Source organism: Gnatocerus cornutus, chromosome 2 (assembly GCF_029298725.1).
Source record: "Gnatocerus cornutus isolate USDA-ARS CGAHR chromosome 2, icGnaCorn1.1, whole genome shotgun sequence".
NCBI lineage: Eukaryota > Metazoa > Arthropoda > Insecta > Coleoptera > Tenebrionidae > Gnatocerus > Gnatocerus cornutus.
The window spans coordinates 13,149,296-13,159,498 of record NC_142234.1 but is presented as its reverse complement, the minus strand read 5'-3'; the positions used below and the strand labels follow the sequence as shown (position 1 = coordinate 13,159,498).

General features: G+C 35.3%; 4 protein-coding genes across 5 annotated transcripts; 2 read left to right on the top strand and 2 right to left on the bottom strand.

Moving 5' to 3' along the window:
• Positions 1-408: 408 nt before the first annotated feature.
• Positions 409-2,295, top strand: LOC148179197 (UDP-glucosyltransferase 2-like). The gene is made up of 4 exons (XM_088030059.1): positions 409-1,302; positions 1,350-1,572; positions 1,617-1,836; positions 1,883-2,295. The coding sequence occupies exons 1-4, from the start codon at positions 478-480 to the stop codon at positions 2,181-2,183; spliced, it is 1,569 nt and encodes a 522-aa protein (XP_087886185.1). The 5' UTR covers positions 409-477; the 3' UTR covers positions 2,184-2,295.
• Positions 2,190-5,214, bottom strand: LOC148179196 (protein-lysine N-methyltransferase SMYD4-like). Its single transcript, XM_088030052.1, has 9 exons — positions 4,883-5,214; positions 4,426-4,832; positions 4,036-4,186; positions 3,237-3,986; positions 2,969-3,149; positions 2,768-2,918; positions 2,593-2,718; positions 2,385-2,547; positions 2,190-2,339 (listed from the first exon to the last, which is right to left on the bottom strand). Exons 1-9 carry the CDS (start codon positions 4,972-4,974, stop codon positions 2,219-2,221), a joined length of 2,142 nt encoding a protein of 713 aa, XP_087886178.1. The 5' UTR covers positions 4,975-5,214; the 3' UTR covers positions 2,190-2,218.
• A 247-nt stretch (positions 5,215-5,461) lies between these two features.
• Positions 5,462-6,427, top strand: LOC148179195 (phospholipase A2-like). The gene is made up of 4 exons (XM_088030063.1): positions 5,462-5,750; positions 5,796-5,955; positions 6,006-6,164; positions 6,213-6,427. Exons 1-4 carry the CDS (start codon positions 5,591-5,593, stop codon positions 6,289-6,291), a joined length of 558 nt encoding a protein of 185 aa, XP_087886189.1. The 5' UTR covers positions 5,462-5,590; the 3' UTR covers positions 6,292-6,427.
• On the bottom strand, positions 6,119-10,079 carry HBS1 (translation elongation factor EF-1alpha (GTPase) HBS1). 2 transcript variants are annotated; one of them, XM_088030053.1, is made up of 9 exons: positions 9,881-10,079; positions 9,653-9,822; positions 9,405-9,600; positions 7,834-8,168; positions 7,221-7,785; positions 7,107-7,174; positions 6,756-7,061; positions 6,458-6,711; positions 6,119-6,140 (listed from the first exon to the last, which is right to left on the bottom strand). In XM_088030053.1, exons 1-9 carry the CDS (start codon positions 9,921-9,923, stop codon positions 6,134-6,136), a joined length of 1,944 nt encoding a protein of 647 aa, XP_087886179.1. In that variant the 5' UTR covers positions 9,924-10,079; the 3' UTR covers positions 6,119-6,133. The 2 variants fall into 2 exon arrangements, with proteins under 2 accessions (XP_087886179.1, XP_087886180.1); XM_088030054.1 differs by lacking the exon at positions 6,119-6,140 and having other exon boundaries at positions 6,427-6,711.
• Positions 10,080-10,203: the final 124 nt, after the last annotated feature.

Genomic DNA, 10,203 nt, shown 5'->3' with positions numbered 1-10,203 from the left:
CCGATTTATCTAATTTTTTGTGAGTTTTTAAACTAAACACGAAATTTTCGAAAACGAGATAAGACAAAGAAACAAGGAAAATGATGCAGCAATCCTCATCCAATATAAATCTTCAAAAATGTCGAAATGTCAAAATTAAAAAAAATAATAAAAATGCTGCCACGATATTCAAATGAGTTTAATTCAGGACAGTTTTAAAAATATTTCTGCGTAAAAAAGTGGCTAGTACATACATAACAGTTTCCTCTACAAATAAACATTTATTAAGACGAAAAAATGCTCAGATTCAGTTTATCTATTACATATTGATTATTTACCATTATTTTCACTTTCTACTTAACCGCGTATTCATTTTTATCAGCTATCTATTATCTACATACAACATATTTTCTTGAGTGTTTTCTTTTGTAACACAAGTGCAGTCGTTTGATAACCGTAGAACTAAATGATCAAATCTCATATATCCATCCATTCAAAATGACAAAAATCCATTACTTCTTGCTTACATTCTTAATAAACTGCAGTGAATCCGCAAGAATCCTCGGGGCTGTATTCACACCTTCATACAGTCACCAAGTCGCATTCCAGCCGATATGGAAAGAACTCTCCTTGCGAGGACACGAAGTGACAGTGCTAACGACAAATCCCATGAGAGACTCCTCTTTGTCAAACTTAACAGAAATAGATCTAAGTATGTCGTACGATATAATGAAAGCGTATAAAGCTGATGAATTGCTATCTATAACAAACGAGAGCATCGTCGTACGTTACAAGAAGTACATGGAAGCGCTGCAAGAAGTAGCCGATCAACAATTATCACACCCAAAAGTTCAAGATTTGATAAAAAACAAACGAGATCAATTTGATTTATTGATGGTAGAAGCCATTTATCCTACTCAGATGGCTCTTTCTTGGTGGTTTCAGATACCGTTTATCGGAATGATATCTTTAGACGCTCCGTCTCGAATCCACGCAGCTGTTGGTAATCCAGTTCATCCCGTTCTATATCCGGACTATGATCTTCCGTTTACCAAAAACTTAACGTTTTTTGAAAGAGTGATAAGTGCGATTTTTCAATGCTTCATGAAGTGGTACAGCGATTTCCGGTTGCATCCCAGAGAAGAAGTAACAATAAGAAAGCATTTCGGTGAAGAAGTCCCTTCGATTAACGATATACAGAAGAATATGAGCATGTTATTTATTAATGTTAATCCAATCTTTCATAATATTAGACCGCTAGTTCCGGCGACGGTACAAATAGGAGGAGGTCTTCATTTAAAAGAACCCAAACCCTTGTCTTCAGTAAGTACTCTCGATTGTACCGACGCACTGTAACAGTAGTTTTAAAGGACATTCAAAAGTTCTTAGACAGCTCCTCCACCGGTTTTGTGTATTTCAGTTTAGGAACTAATGTTAAAAGCGCAGCCCTTCAAGAGGACACAAAAGCAGCTATTGTTAACGCCTTAGCTGAATTACCGTACAACGTTCTTTGGAAATTTGAAGACGAGAACATTGCTAACAAACCAGAAAATGTTAAGATCGTAAAGTGGGTACCACAAACCGCAGTTTTAGGTAAAACAAAACAAGTGTAATCAAGAAGTAATTTGTATTTTTAGCTCATAAGAAAATAAAGGCGTTTATTACACAATGTGGGCTTCAATCAATGGAAGAAGCAATAGTGTACAACGTGCCGATGGTGGGCTTACCATTTTACGGGGATCAAGGCAACAATGCGAAAGTTTTAGAACACAAAGGATTAGGAGTGAAGTTGGATCCCCTGAAGTTGAAAAAGGAAGACCTTCTGACTGCCGTTCTGACCGTTGCATTGGACCCTACGTAAGTTTATCCCTTGTAAATCGTAAAATGAAACCTTTTTGTTCAGTTTCAAAGAAAATCTGAACGAAACCGCAAAACTGTACAACGACGAAATGAACACAGGATTGGAAAAGGCAGTTTGGTGGACCGAATACGTCATCCGACACAAAGGAGCCAAACATTTAAGATCTCCCGCGGTTGATCTTCCTCTGTATCAGTACTTACTTCTTGATGTAATAGGTTTTATATCAGGACTAGTCCTTCTCGTCATCTATCTCTCAAAATTCAGTATTCGTTTGGTTGTTAAAACAATAAAATTAGCACACAGAAAGATTTTCGTGCAAAAGCACAAGAGGAAAAATGAATAAAACAAAACGTAATGAAAATGTATTAATCAGAAAAATTATTTTGTAGAAATAAATTGAATTTTCTTGTTCAGTCTAGTTGTAATGTATGGTGGATAATACAAATTTAGAATCACTTTGGCTTCTTTTATCATATATTCGACATTTCGGAGAAAAGCTCTAAAACGTAAGGTAAGCACGGCCACTATAAAAAATAGTACTTACTTTAAATCTGTACAGTTTTTCTGTTGGCTGTTTTGCAAACAGTGGAGGATAGCAAGCGCGGCTTCATAAAGTTTCGTCCCAATACCTCTAGAGTTGTTACCTCTTCGAGCCTTCTCGTTTTCCAACCACAGGTGGAAGTATTTGAACATGTTTTCGGCATCCCCTGTAATTAAAAATTTGATAGAAGTTACAACTGGGAGTTTCTTACCTTGATCGACATAGAAACTATATAAGCGATAGTAAACCTCTTCAAAATCTTTGTGATGTTTGTATAGAATTTTCTCTCTTATTTTCAAACTTTTTAGGAGCAATTCTAACTGATTCGGCGATTCAACTAAAATTTTTTGGGGTCATTAAAATTACAGTTATAAGAAAGTTCTCACCGTCCAAACATTTCTGTGCTTCGTTGTTGATTTTTCTAAAGGGCTTTAGAGCGTATTTTTCGCCGCAATGAATACAAAAGCTTAAGACAGTATTGTTAATTTCCGGAACGACTCCTTTACACTTTGGACACAAGTAACTATCGAGCATGTCCTGAAATAAAGTTTTAATAGATCGAACGGGAAAATCATGCGTGCAATTACCAGTTCATTGGAGGGATCGGAGCATATTACACATTTACATTCAAAATGGTACAATTTTCTGCAAGCATACTGTCGCTGTTCTCTGACCATACCCCTATAATCGATTCCGTAACAATTGAAAATTTCTTCGTTCTGAGGAATATCTTCCGAGGCTTTTACAACTATAGTATCACAGATAAAACTGAAATGGATCATTCAAAATTAAATGAGATCTTAAGTAAGGAGTTGCACATTTAAATGGTTACGATGGTTTTGTTAAGAAACTTACTAATTCGTAACGTTTGGCCTACATGAATGATTCATTATGCTGACAGAAGGAAAGATTCCACAAGCAATGGTAATGAGCACATCTGGAAAGAGTAAATCCGACGAAGAACAAGTCCAGTGTTCTATAGTACTAGAATTGCACGCCAGTTGAGCGATGTGTTTGGTTATAAGGCCCCCAATATATTTTATCAAACTATCTAAATCCTTCTTAGGACAATTAGCTTGTTTTAAGAACCACGTAAAAAAATCTGTGTACTTTTCTAAATATGATATGACTATAGCTGCCATTACGATGTACGGAGCAACATTTTTATTTTTAAAAATATTGGAAAGTAATCGATTGAAATACCGATAGTTATCCTCTTTATCCCCAAAACATTTCACATCGTCCTCAAAACCACATTCCAACGTACGGAATCCTGATAACGTTCCTTTGAGCATAGCCTTAAAAGCTGGGAAAGCTATACCAAGATCAAACCAAATATTCGCTTGCATGCCATCACATTCCCATTTATGGCACTTTTTCCAAGACAAGTCGCGACAATTATCGTCACAGTATATGCAAATTGTACAGAACTGACAAGGGATACTACTTATAACGTCTTTCAAGCAATTGTAACACTTGAATGAATAAAAGTCTCTGTTTTCTTTAAAAACGGGGGCAAAAACAAATGCTTTTTCGATGAAAAGTATGTCTCCTCGAGTTATGTTGGTGCTCGCTATTATATGTCGTCCGCTTTCTTTGTTATATCTAGAAATGAGTTCTGATGTAACAAGTAATTAAACGGGGAAAAACGTACCTCATTTTTACTTTGTTTGAAGCGTAGGCTAAATGTTTGTTTTCTCCATCCGGAAGGTCGGGAATTTCGGGAAGGTTGTCTGGATAGTTTTCCATCTTGGACTGAGTACTTTCTAGTTTTTCTATATGGCTTAATCTCATAGTAAACTTTTCTAAAATAATTGCATTGAATATTTAATTAGCTCAAATAAGCACATAATTAACTGAACCGAATATCAGATTAGTTTTTTTGTATCTTCAATTGATGATTGAGTTTTTTTGACTTTATAATCTTATTATGTAAAGGTTACATAAACACAAATTACACATTCTAAAAAATTTGATTGTGTGCAATTTAAATGTAGCTGTTATCAACACACAATAAATTAAATGAATTACATTGGCATCTTACCTTTGTCTGGTATATTTGCAGACTCTAAAAAGCTGAACACTTCTGATATGCACTTATCTAATAACTCCCTTTCATTCAATTCAATATAGCACTCTGCTTTACGAATGTAAATTTTTGGTTTCAAATCAGTGGGATAGTTGGTTTTGAAACACAATTCTATATCTTTTAAACAATTATGAAACTCTTTCATTTCAAAAGAAACCGCTGATCGATTTGCCAGTGCTAAACCATACTCTTTGCTATAAGGTGTGGCAAAACACAAACTTTTTGTGTAACATTCCAAACTTTTTACCAAATCTTTTTTTGCAAAAAACGTGTTTCCTTCTCTTCTGTGAAGCGTTGATGTAGCGTTATTTTTCACAACTTTCTTCTTAAATTGATTTTCCAGCCACAACTCAATGGGGGTCCTAGAATCATTTTGGAAATTTCTTTGTCATTATACAAGACGAGAACTTACAAATCTGAATCATAAAACTTTGAGAATACTTCAAATACATTGCCTTCGATGTTTTTAAAAGTTTCTGTGTAACTCGCTACTAAACAATCCATTTTTGGAGGTTATATTTGGTAGAACTTGTATTTAATGTCACTAAAAGGACTGCGAGTGTGACCCACAGTCCAAGACTGATTCTTCGCGATATGAGGAACTGAATATTCTTACATTTAGGTTAAGCAATACAAAGTCACATTAATCATTAATTTCATCCATCACACACATTTAAGATGAAGGAATTGTCACAAGATCACATATGAACTACCACGTGCTACGATAGAACTACTATGCTTTTTCAAAAAACAATCCAAAAATCAATTTTGGTTTCAAAAATGTTTGATAACAATTCAAATATTTTTAGTTTAAAAATAAGACGATAAAAACTTTTAAAGTATTACAAAATTTACAAACACACAGCAGATAATTCAACTTTAACAAAGATAATTCAAATTATCTGATATTCATTCATTTTTACAAATACGGCTTACTTAACAACAAAATGTTGCTCGTACGTTTGGTATCTATTAAAATTAAGCGTTTAGTCAGATATGCAGCTCTGCTGGGTGGTTCTCCACTCAAAGATACTCAATCAATTACTTGATACATAAAATTATGTAAAATAAGTGCCAGAATATATAAAAAGAAAATTATCGGCATTACAATAGTAATTACATGATGGACTACTTAGTAATCCTTGTAGCTTTCGTTGTGAAGAATGTAGCGTCCTATCAAATTATATGGGACAATACTGTTGACTTCGATATCATACAAGACGAGGAATTAAGTAGATCCGGACAAGTGCGGATGCCTAATTGGTTTCTGATATTCCCTGGTAAGATCTTAATTAACTAAATTTATAACTTCACATTTACTGAAGGTACGAAATGGTGCGGAGCCGGAAACATCGCAGACAACGAGAACGACTATGGAGAGTTTAGAGACACTGATAAATGCTGCCGAAACCACGATCTTTGTCCGGATCTTATTGAAGGCTACCAAACCAAATACAATTTGACGAATCCTTCTTTCTACACCAGGTGAGCAAAAATTTGCAACTCCACCAATCTTAAAATAATTCGATTGTCAGATTGAACTGTGATTGCGACGATGAATTTCATAAATGCTTGAAATCGGTCAACAGTCGTGTGTCTACACAAGTTGGTCAATTATATTTCACAGTTTTGGGGACACAGTGCTATCGGGAGGAATATCCCATTACGTCCTGCAAAAAATATACGTACATTCCGTAAGTTTTTCTATTAACAACTTTTGCGAGACTATTTTGGTTTTGTAGAAGAAAGAAGTGTAAGGAATATGAACTGGATGAATCAAAGGATAAAGTCTACGAGTGGTTTGACGTGCCGAATTATTGATATAACAGCGAAATATGGAAATAAAGTGTTGAAAAACTTGCATAATGTGATTTCACCTCGACATTTTTGCAATGTCAAAAAAATTGTAAAGCAATGGGCGTTGAATCACTTATTCTGTTTTAAATGCGCTACGGATTTGGAGTAAAGTTTTTATTTCTCAACTTACAATATAATTTTCGTAATAAGTCCAGCTGCTATAGTAACACCGCCCACCCTTAACATGAATCTTCCCAATTCCTTGCAGTCGCTATACAATTCCAAGGCGATTGGCCGCGAAACCTGGATTTCAACAATTGCACTTGTATTGTTGCTTAAAAATCTTGGATGTTTCTTAACTACTTCTCCAGTGCTTCGATTCAACTGAGATGTTAATTTGGCAACGATGGCAGGTTCTACCAATGATTGATGATGCAAAATGACCTAAAAACAATCTTACTATAAGTTACTTGAGTGTTTCTACTCACTGAAAATCCTCTAGTGATAGGAATTGTCAGATTGAATACAACAATTCGTGCTTGGAATCTAGAAGACACCTGTACAGGATGCTGAGGGTCGCATAAAACATTGCCGATTGAAACATTCTGCATTTCTATTCCTGATAACGTGATGGTTGCTTGATCCCCAGCGAAAACTACAGTTTGCGACAAGTCTCCGATAAAAAGAGACTTGACGACTGAAAGTTCTCGATTGGGACACACCATAACCCGATCACCCACATTTAAACTTCCGGTTTCTACTCTTCCGGATACACAAAATCCGGAACCAGTTCCCTAAACAAGCATTATTATGTGCATATTGTGATTGTGTAATCTCACCTTAAAAACGTCGTTAACAGATAATCTGAACGGTTTCGCAACCGGGCGCTCAGGTGTACGGAAATTGTCTAAAAATAACAAGATATTTACATGAATTCTTACATCTTTCATTACCTATCACTTCTAAAAGACACGGTCCGTTGTACCAAGTGAGAAGTTCGTTTTCTGTGGGCTTTTGGACTAAATTTTGTCCGGTCAAACCGCTGCAAGGGACAAAAGTAACATCTGCATCACGAAATCCCGCTTGTTTTAAGAACGTTTTAAGTTTCTGCGAAATCTCAACGAATCGCTCCTTCGACCAAGAGACAGTATCTAATTTATTAATCGCAACCGCTAATTGAGTCACTCCCAAGGACCGCACAAGCAGAGCGTGTTCTCTGGTTTGACCACCGAAATCAAAACCTGTTTCGAATTCCCCTCTGGTTGCATCAACAACTAAGAGCGCAACATCAGCCTGACCAGCTCCTGATATCATGTTGGGTATAAAATCTTTATGGCCAGGTGCATCAAGCAGCGTCACGTGTTTAGTTTTCGTTTCAAAAACAGAACGGCCCACATCCATCGTAATTCCCCTGTCTCGTTCCTCTCTAGTTTCATCCAACACCCATGCATACATGAAACTTTGTTTCCCTGTCTTTTTGCTCTCTTGTTCATATTTGTGCATCGTTTTCTGATTGACCTAAGCACAGAAATGATTTAAATGCAAACATTTAAGGTTGAGACGAACCTGTCCTAAATCGTACAACATGCGTCCCATTAGAGTGGATTTTCCTGCATCAACATGTCCTATGACCACCATATACAAGTGTTCCTTTGATTCTCCACGTTCCTTCTTGTACTGCGTTTCAACATCAATTTTGTTTTCCTTAATTTTAGAGATCGCTTTTGCCTCCTCAGAAACTGACTCAGCTTGGGAAATCACTGGAGTTCCTCTACCGGAAGCAGGAGACTGAGAACGTGGCGATGTTGCGACTTTGATTGTTTCCTTCTGGTTTATTTCGAACCCTTTTGTGACATTGGTAGTCGATTTGCCACCCGCTGCCACCACTTTTATGCTGGGGACTTTACCGGCAAAATTGTGCGTGCAAATATTTATTTGGAAAAGTATGGTCTATTACATTAGGTGGATGTGAAACAAGAAAAACAACCTCTTCAACGTGAAATCGGTTCAAAGAAATACAATCATATTTGCCAATTTAAAAATTATAAAAGTATTTATTGAAACAGTTCAATATATAAAATTAAACATTCACAATAACGTTAGCTCCATGAGTTTGTTCAGACGCTTTTTATCTTTTTGTAAAAAAAATACATTGCTGTCACAACGCGTAATTAATTAAATGGAGATCGTTCAGGCAAGTGAAATAACTTTCTTTTTGCTCCTTATAACTAATAAAAATGAGTAAATTATAAAAAGTATACCTAATGGTTAGTATAAAAACCTACACCTTAATTTTTGTACTAAAATCATATTAAAATTAATCTAATCACTTATATTTTAAACTGGTTACGATGCCCAGACGCTTTTGGTCAACTCTTTAAATGCTTGTTAATGTTATCGTCAGGCGAAGGTGTAGTAAACTTAAATCGTGCTATAGTTCTAGGAACGTAGCCATGGTTTATGATCTTTATCTGATAACGATTCCGATACTTTCTGCATAAAACTCGTCCAAAACTCGAAATGGGTTTAACGCTCTTAACGAAAACATTTAAAATGTCTTTGATGTCAAAGCTTGATTTTAGTACAGTCTCATTTTCCAACTCCACGTCACAGTCAACAAACGGAATTTCAAAATTTTCTTCTTTCAAGTCATGTTTGCTTCTATTTGGGAGGTTCTGTGAGCTAGGAGTGGATTTTAGAGCCACAGACAGATCAATTTGATACTGATTTGGTTTCTCTTCTGTGGGTAAATCAATTTTTAGATTGCTGACATTTTGAGTAAATTTACTAATCTGTTCTGTGCCGTCAAGAGAGACGTTATTTTTGAAAGATTTGCTTAAATGATTTGAGACGAGATCTGATAGGTTGTTGAATTTAGGGCTTTCAGTTGAATGCTCTGAATGGAACTGTGAAAAGTTGCCAAGTTTTGGCACTGTGAACGGTTTTGGTTCAGAAGTAAATTTACCCAGAGAGGGTATATTAAACTGTTTTGTGGGGAGGTTGTCTTTTATGTTTGGTAAACCATTCAGTCTTGGGATAAAAAATTTAGGAACATTGTTTGTAACATCTTACCTTCCAGAAAAGAAAATAAAAGAAATTAAATAATATCATGTATATTAAAAGAATGGAATATTCACCTTTTTCTTTCCTTTCTGGTTGTAAACTCTTGGAGCCTGTGAGTATAGCATTTGTGGACTTTTCAATATCATAACTGTTTGCAATTATAATATTTACTAGTTCATTTCTTGAAATGTTGAGTGGTCCAAGAGTAGTGTTAATTTGTTCAATGCAAGATTCCAGTTTTGCTTTATCCAATTCTGATAAATCAATTGCCTGCAAAAAAAGACTACTCTCAGGTTTTTTTACAAAAATTAACAGTTCATACCATATCAGATTCATCTTCTTCTTGAATATCCTGCTCAGTTCGCATGAATTCACCAATTTTTGGTTGATCTCTTGAGTTTTCTCTATTAAATATAAATTGTCTGTTACTGGGCGAAATGTAATAGTCATCATCCACAGAATGTCCATAAACATCATCATAACCATCATAGTCTGAAGACACAAATAAAAACTACAAATACTAACCTCAATCAAGAAACAAATAATATACCTTCAGAATAGTCCATATTCCTAACGTCCCTGTGCCGTGACATAGTGCTGTTGTGATTATCTTTCTCTGTATATTTAAAACGTTAACATTATTGAATATACGAACTTAAAACCAAAACTATTGCAAAATTACAATGACAAATTAGCAGCCATTACTTTGATGTTCATGTCAGTCAAGTTGGTGTATTTGACCTACTTTTAAGAACAGCAAACCTACTTGTTTAAATTTTAAGAACTACCGGCGCCAAAATGAGAAATTAAAAAAAAAATATGTGTAACATTTTGCGTTTATTAAGAAATTAAGACTCACTTAAAGGATTATTT

Bases quoted from the DNA above. Each gene is read 5' to 3' on its own strand.
- LOC148179195 (XM_088030063.1), top strand. From the start codon at position 5,591: ATGATGGACTACTTAGTAATCCTTGTAGCTTTCGTTGTGAAGAATGTA. The intron at 5,956-6,005 runs GTGAGCAAAAAT...TTCGATTGTCAG, and splicing joins AATCCTTCTTTCTACACCAG to ATTGAACTGTGATTGCGACG. The intron at 6,165-6,212 runs GTAAGTTTTTCT...TTGGTTTTGTAG, and splicing joins AAAAAATATACGTACATTCC to AAGAAAGAAGTGTAAGGAAT.
- HBS1 (XM_088030053.1), bottom strand. From the start codon at position 9,923: ATGTCACGGCACAGGGACGTTAGGAATATGGACTATTCTGAAG. The intron at 7,175-7,220 runs GTAATGAAAGAT...TGTTATTTTTAG, and splicing joins GTGTCTTTTAGAAGTGATAG to ACAATTTCCGTACACCTGAG. The intron at 6,712-6,755 runs GTGAGTAGAAAC...GATTGTTTTTAG, and splicing joins CTATCACTAGAGGATTTTCA to GTCATTTTGCATCATCAATC.
- LOC148179196 (XM_088030052.1), bottom strand. From the start codon at position 4,974: ATGGATTGTTTAGTAGCGAGTTACACAGAAACTTTTAAAAACATCGAA. The intron at 4,833-4,882 runs GTAAGTTCTCGT...AAATGATTCTAG, and splicing joins AAGTTTTATGATTCAGATTT to GACCCCCATTGAGTTGTGGC. The intron at 2,719-2,767 runs GTGAGAACTTTC...AAAAAATTTTAG, and splicing joins AGCACAGAAATGTTTGGACG to TTGAATCGCCGAATCAGTTA.
- LOC148179197 (XM_088030059.1), top strand. From the start codon at position 478: ATGACAAAAATCCATTACTTCTTGCTTACATTCTTAATAAACTGCAGT. The intron at 1,573-1,616 runs GTAAAACAAAAC...TTGTATTTTTAG, and splicing joins ACCACAAACCGCAGTTTTAG to CTCATAAGAAAATAAAGGCG. The intron at 1,837-1,882 runs GTAAGTTTATCC...CTTTTTGTTCAG, and splicing joins ACCGTTGCATTGGACCCTAC to TTTCAAAGAAAATCTGAACG.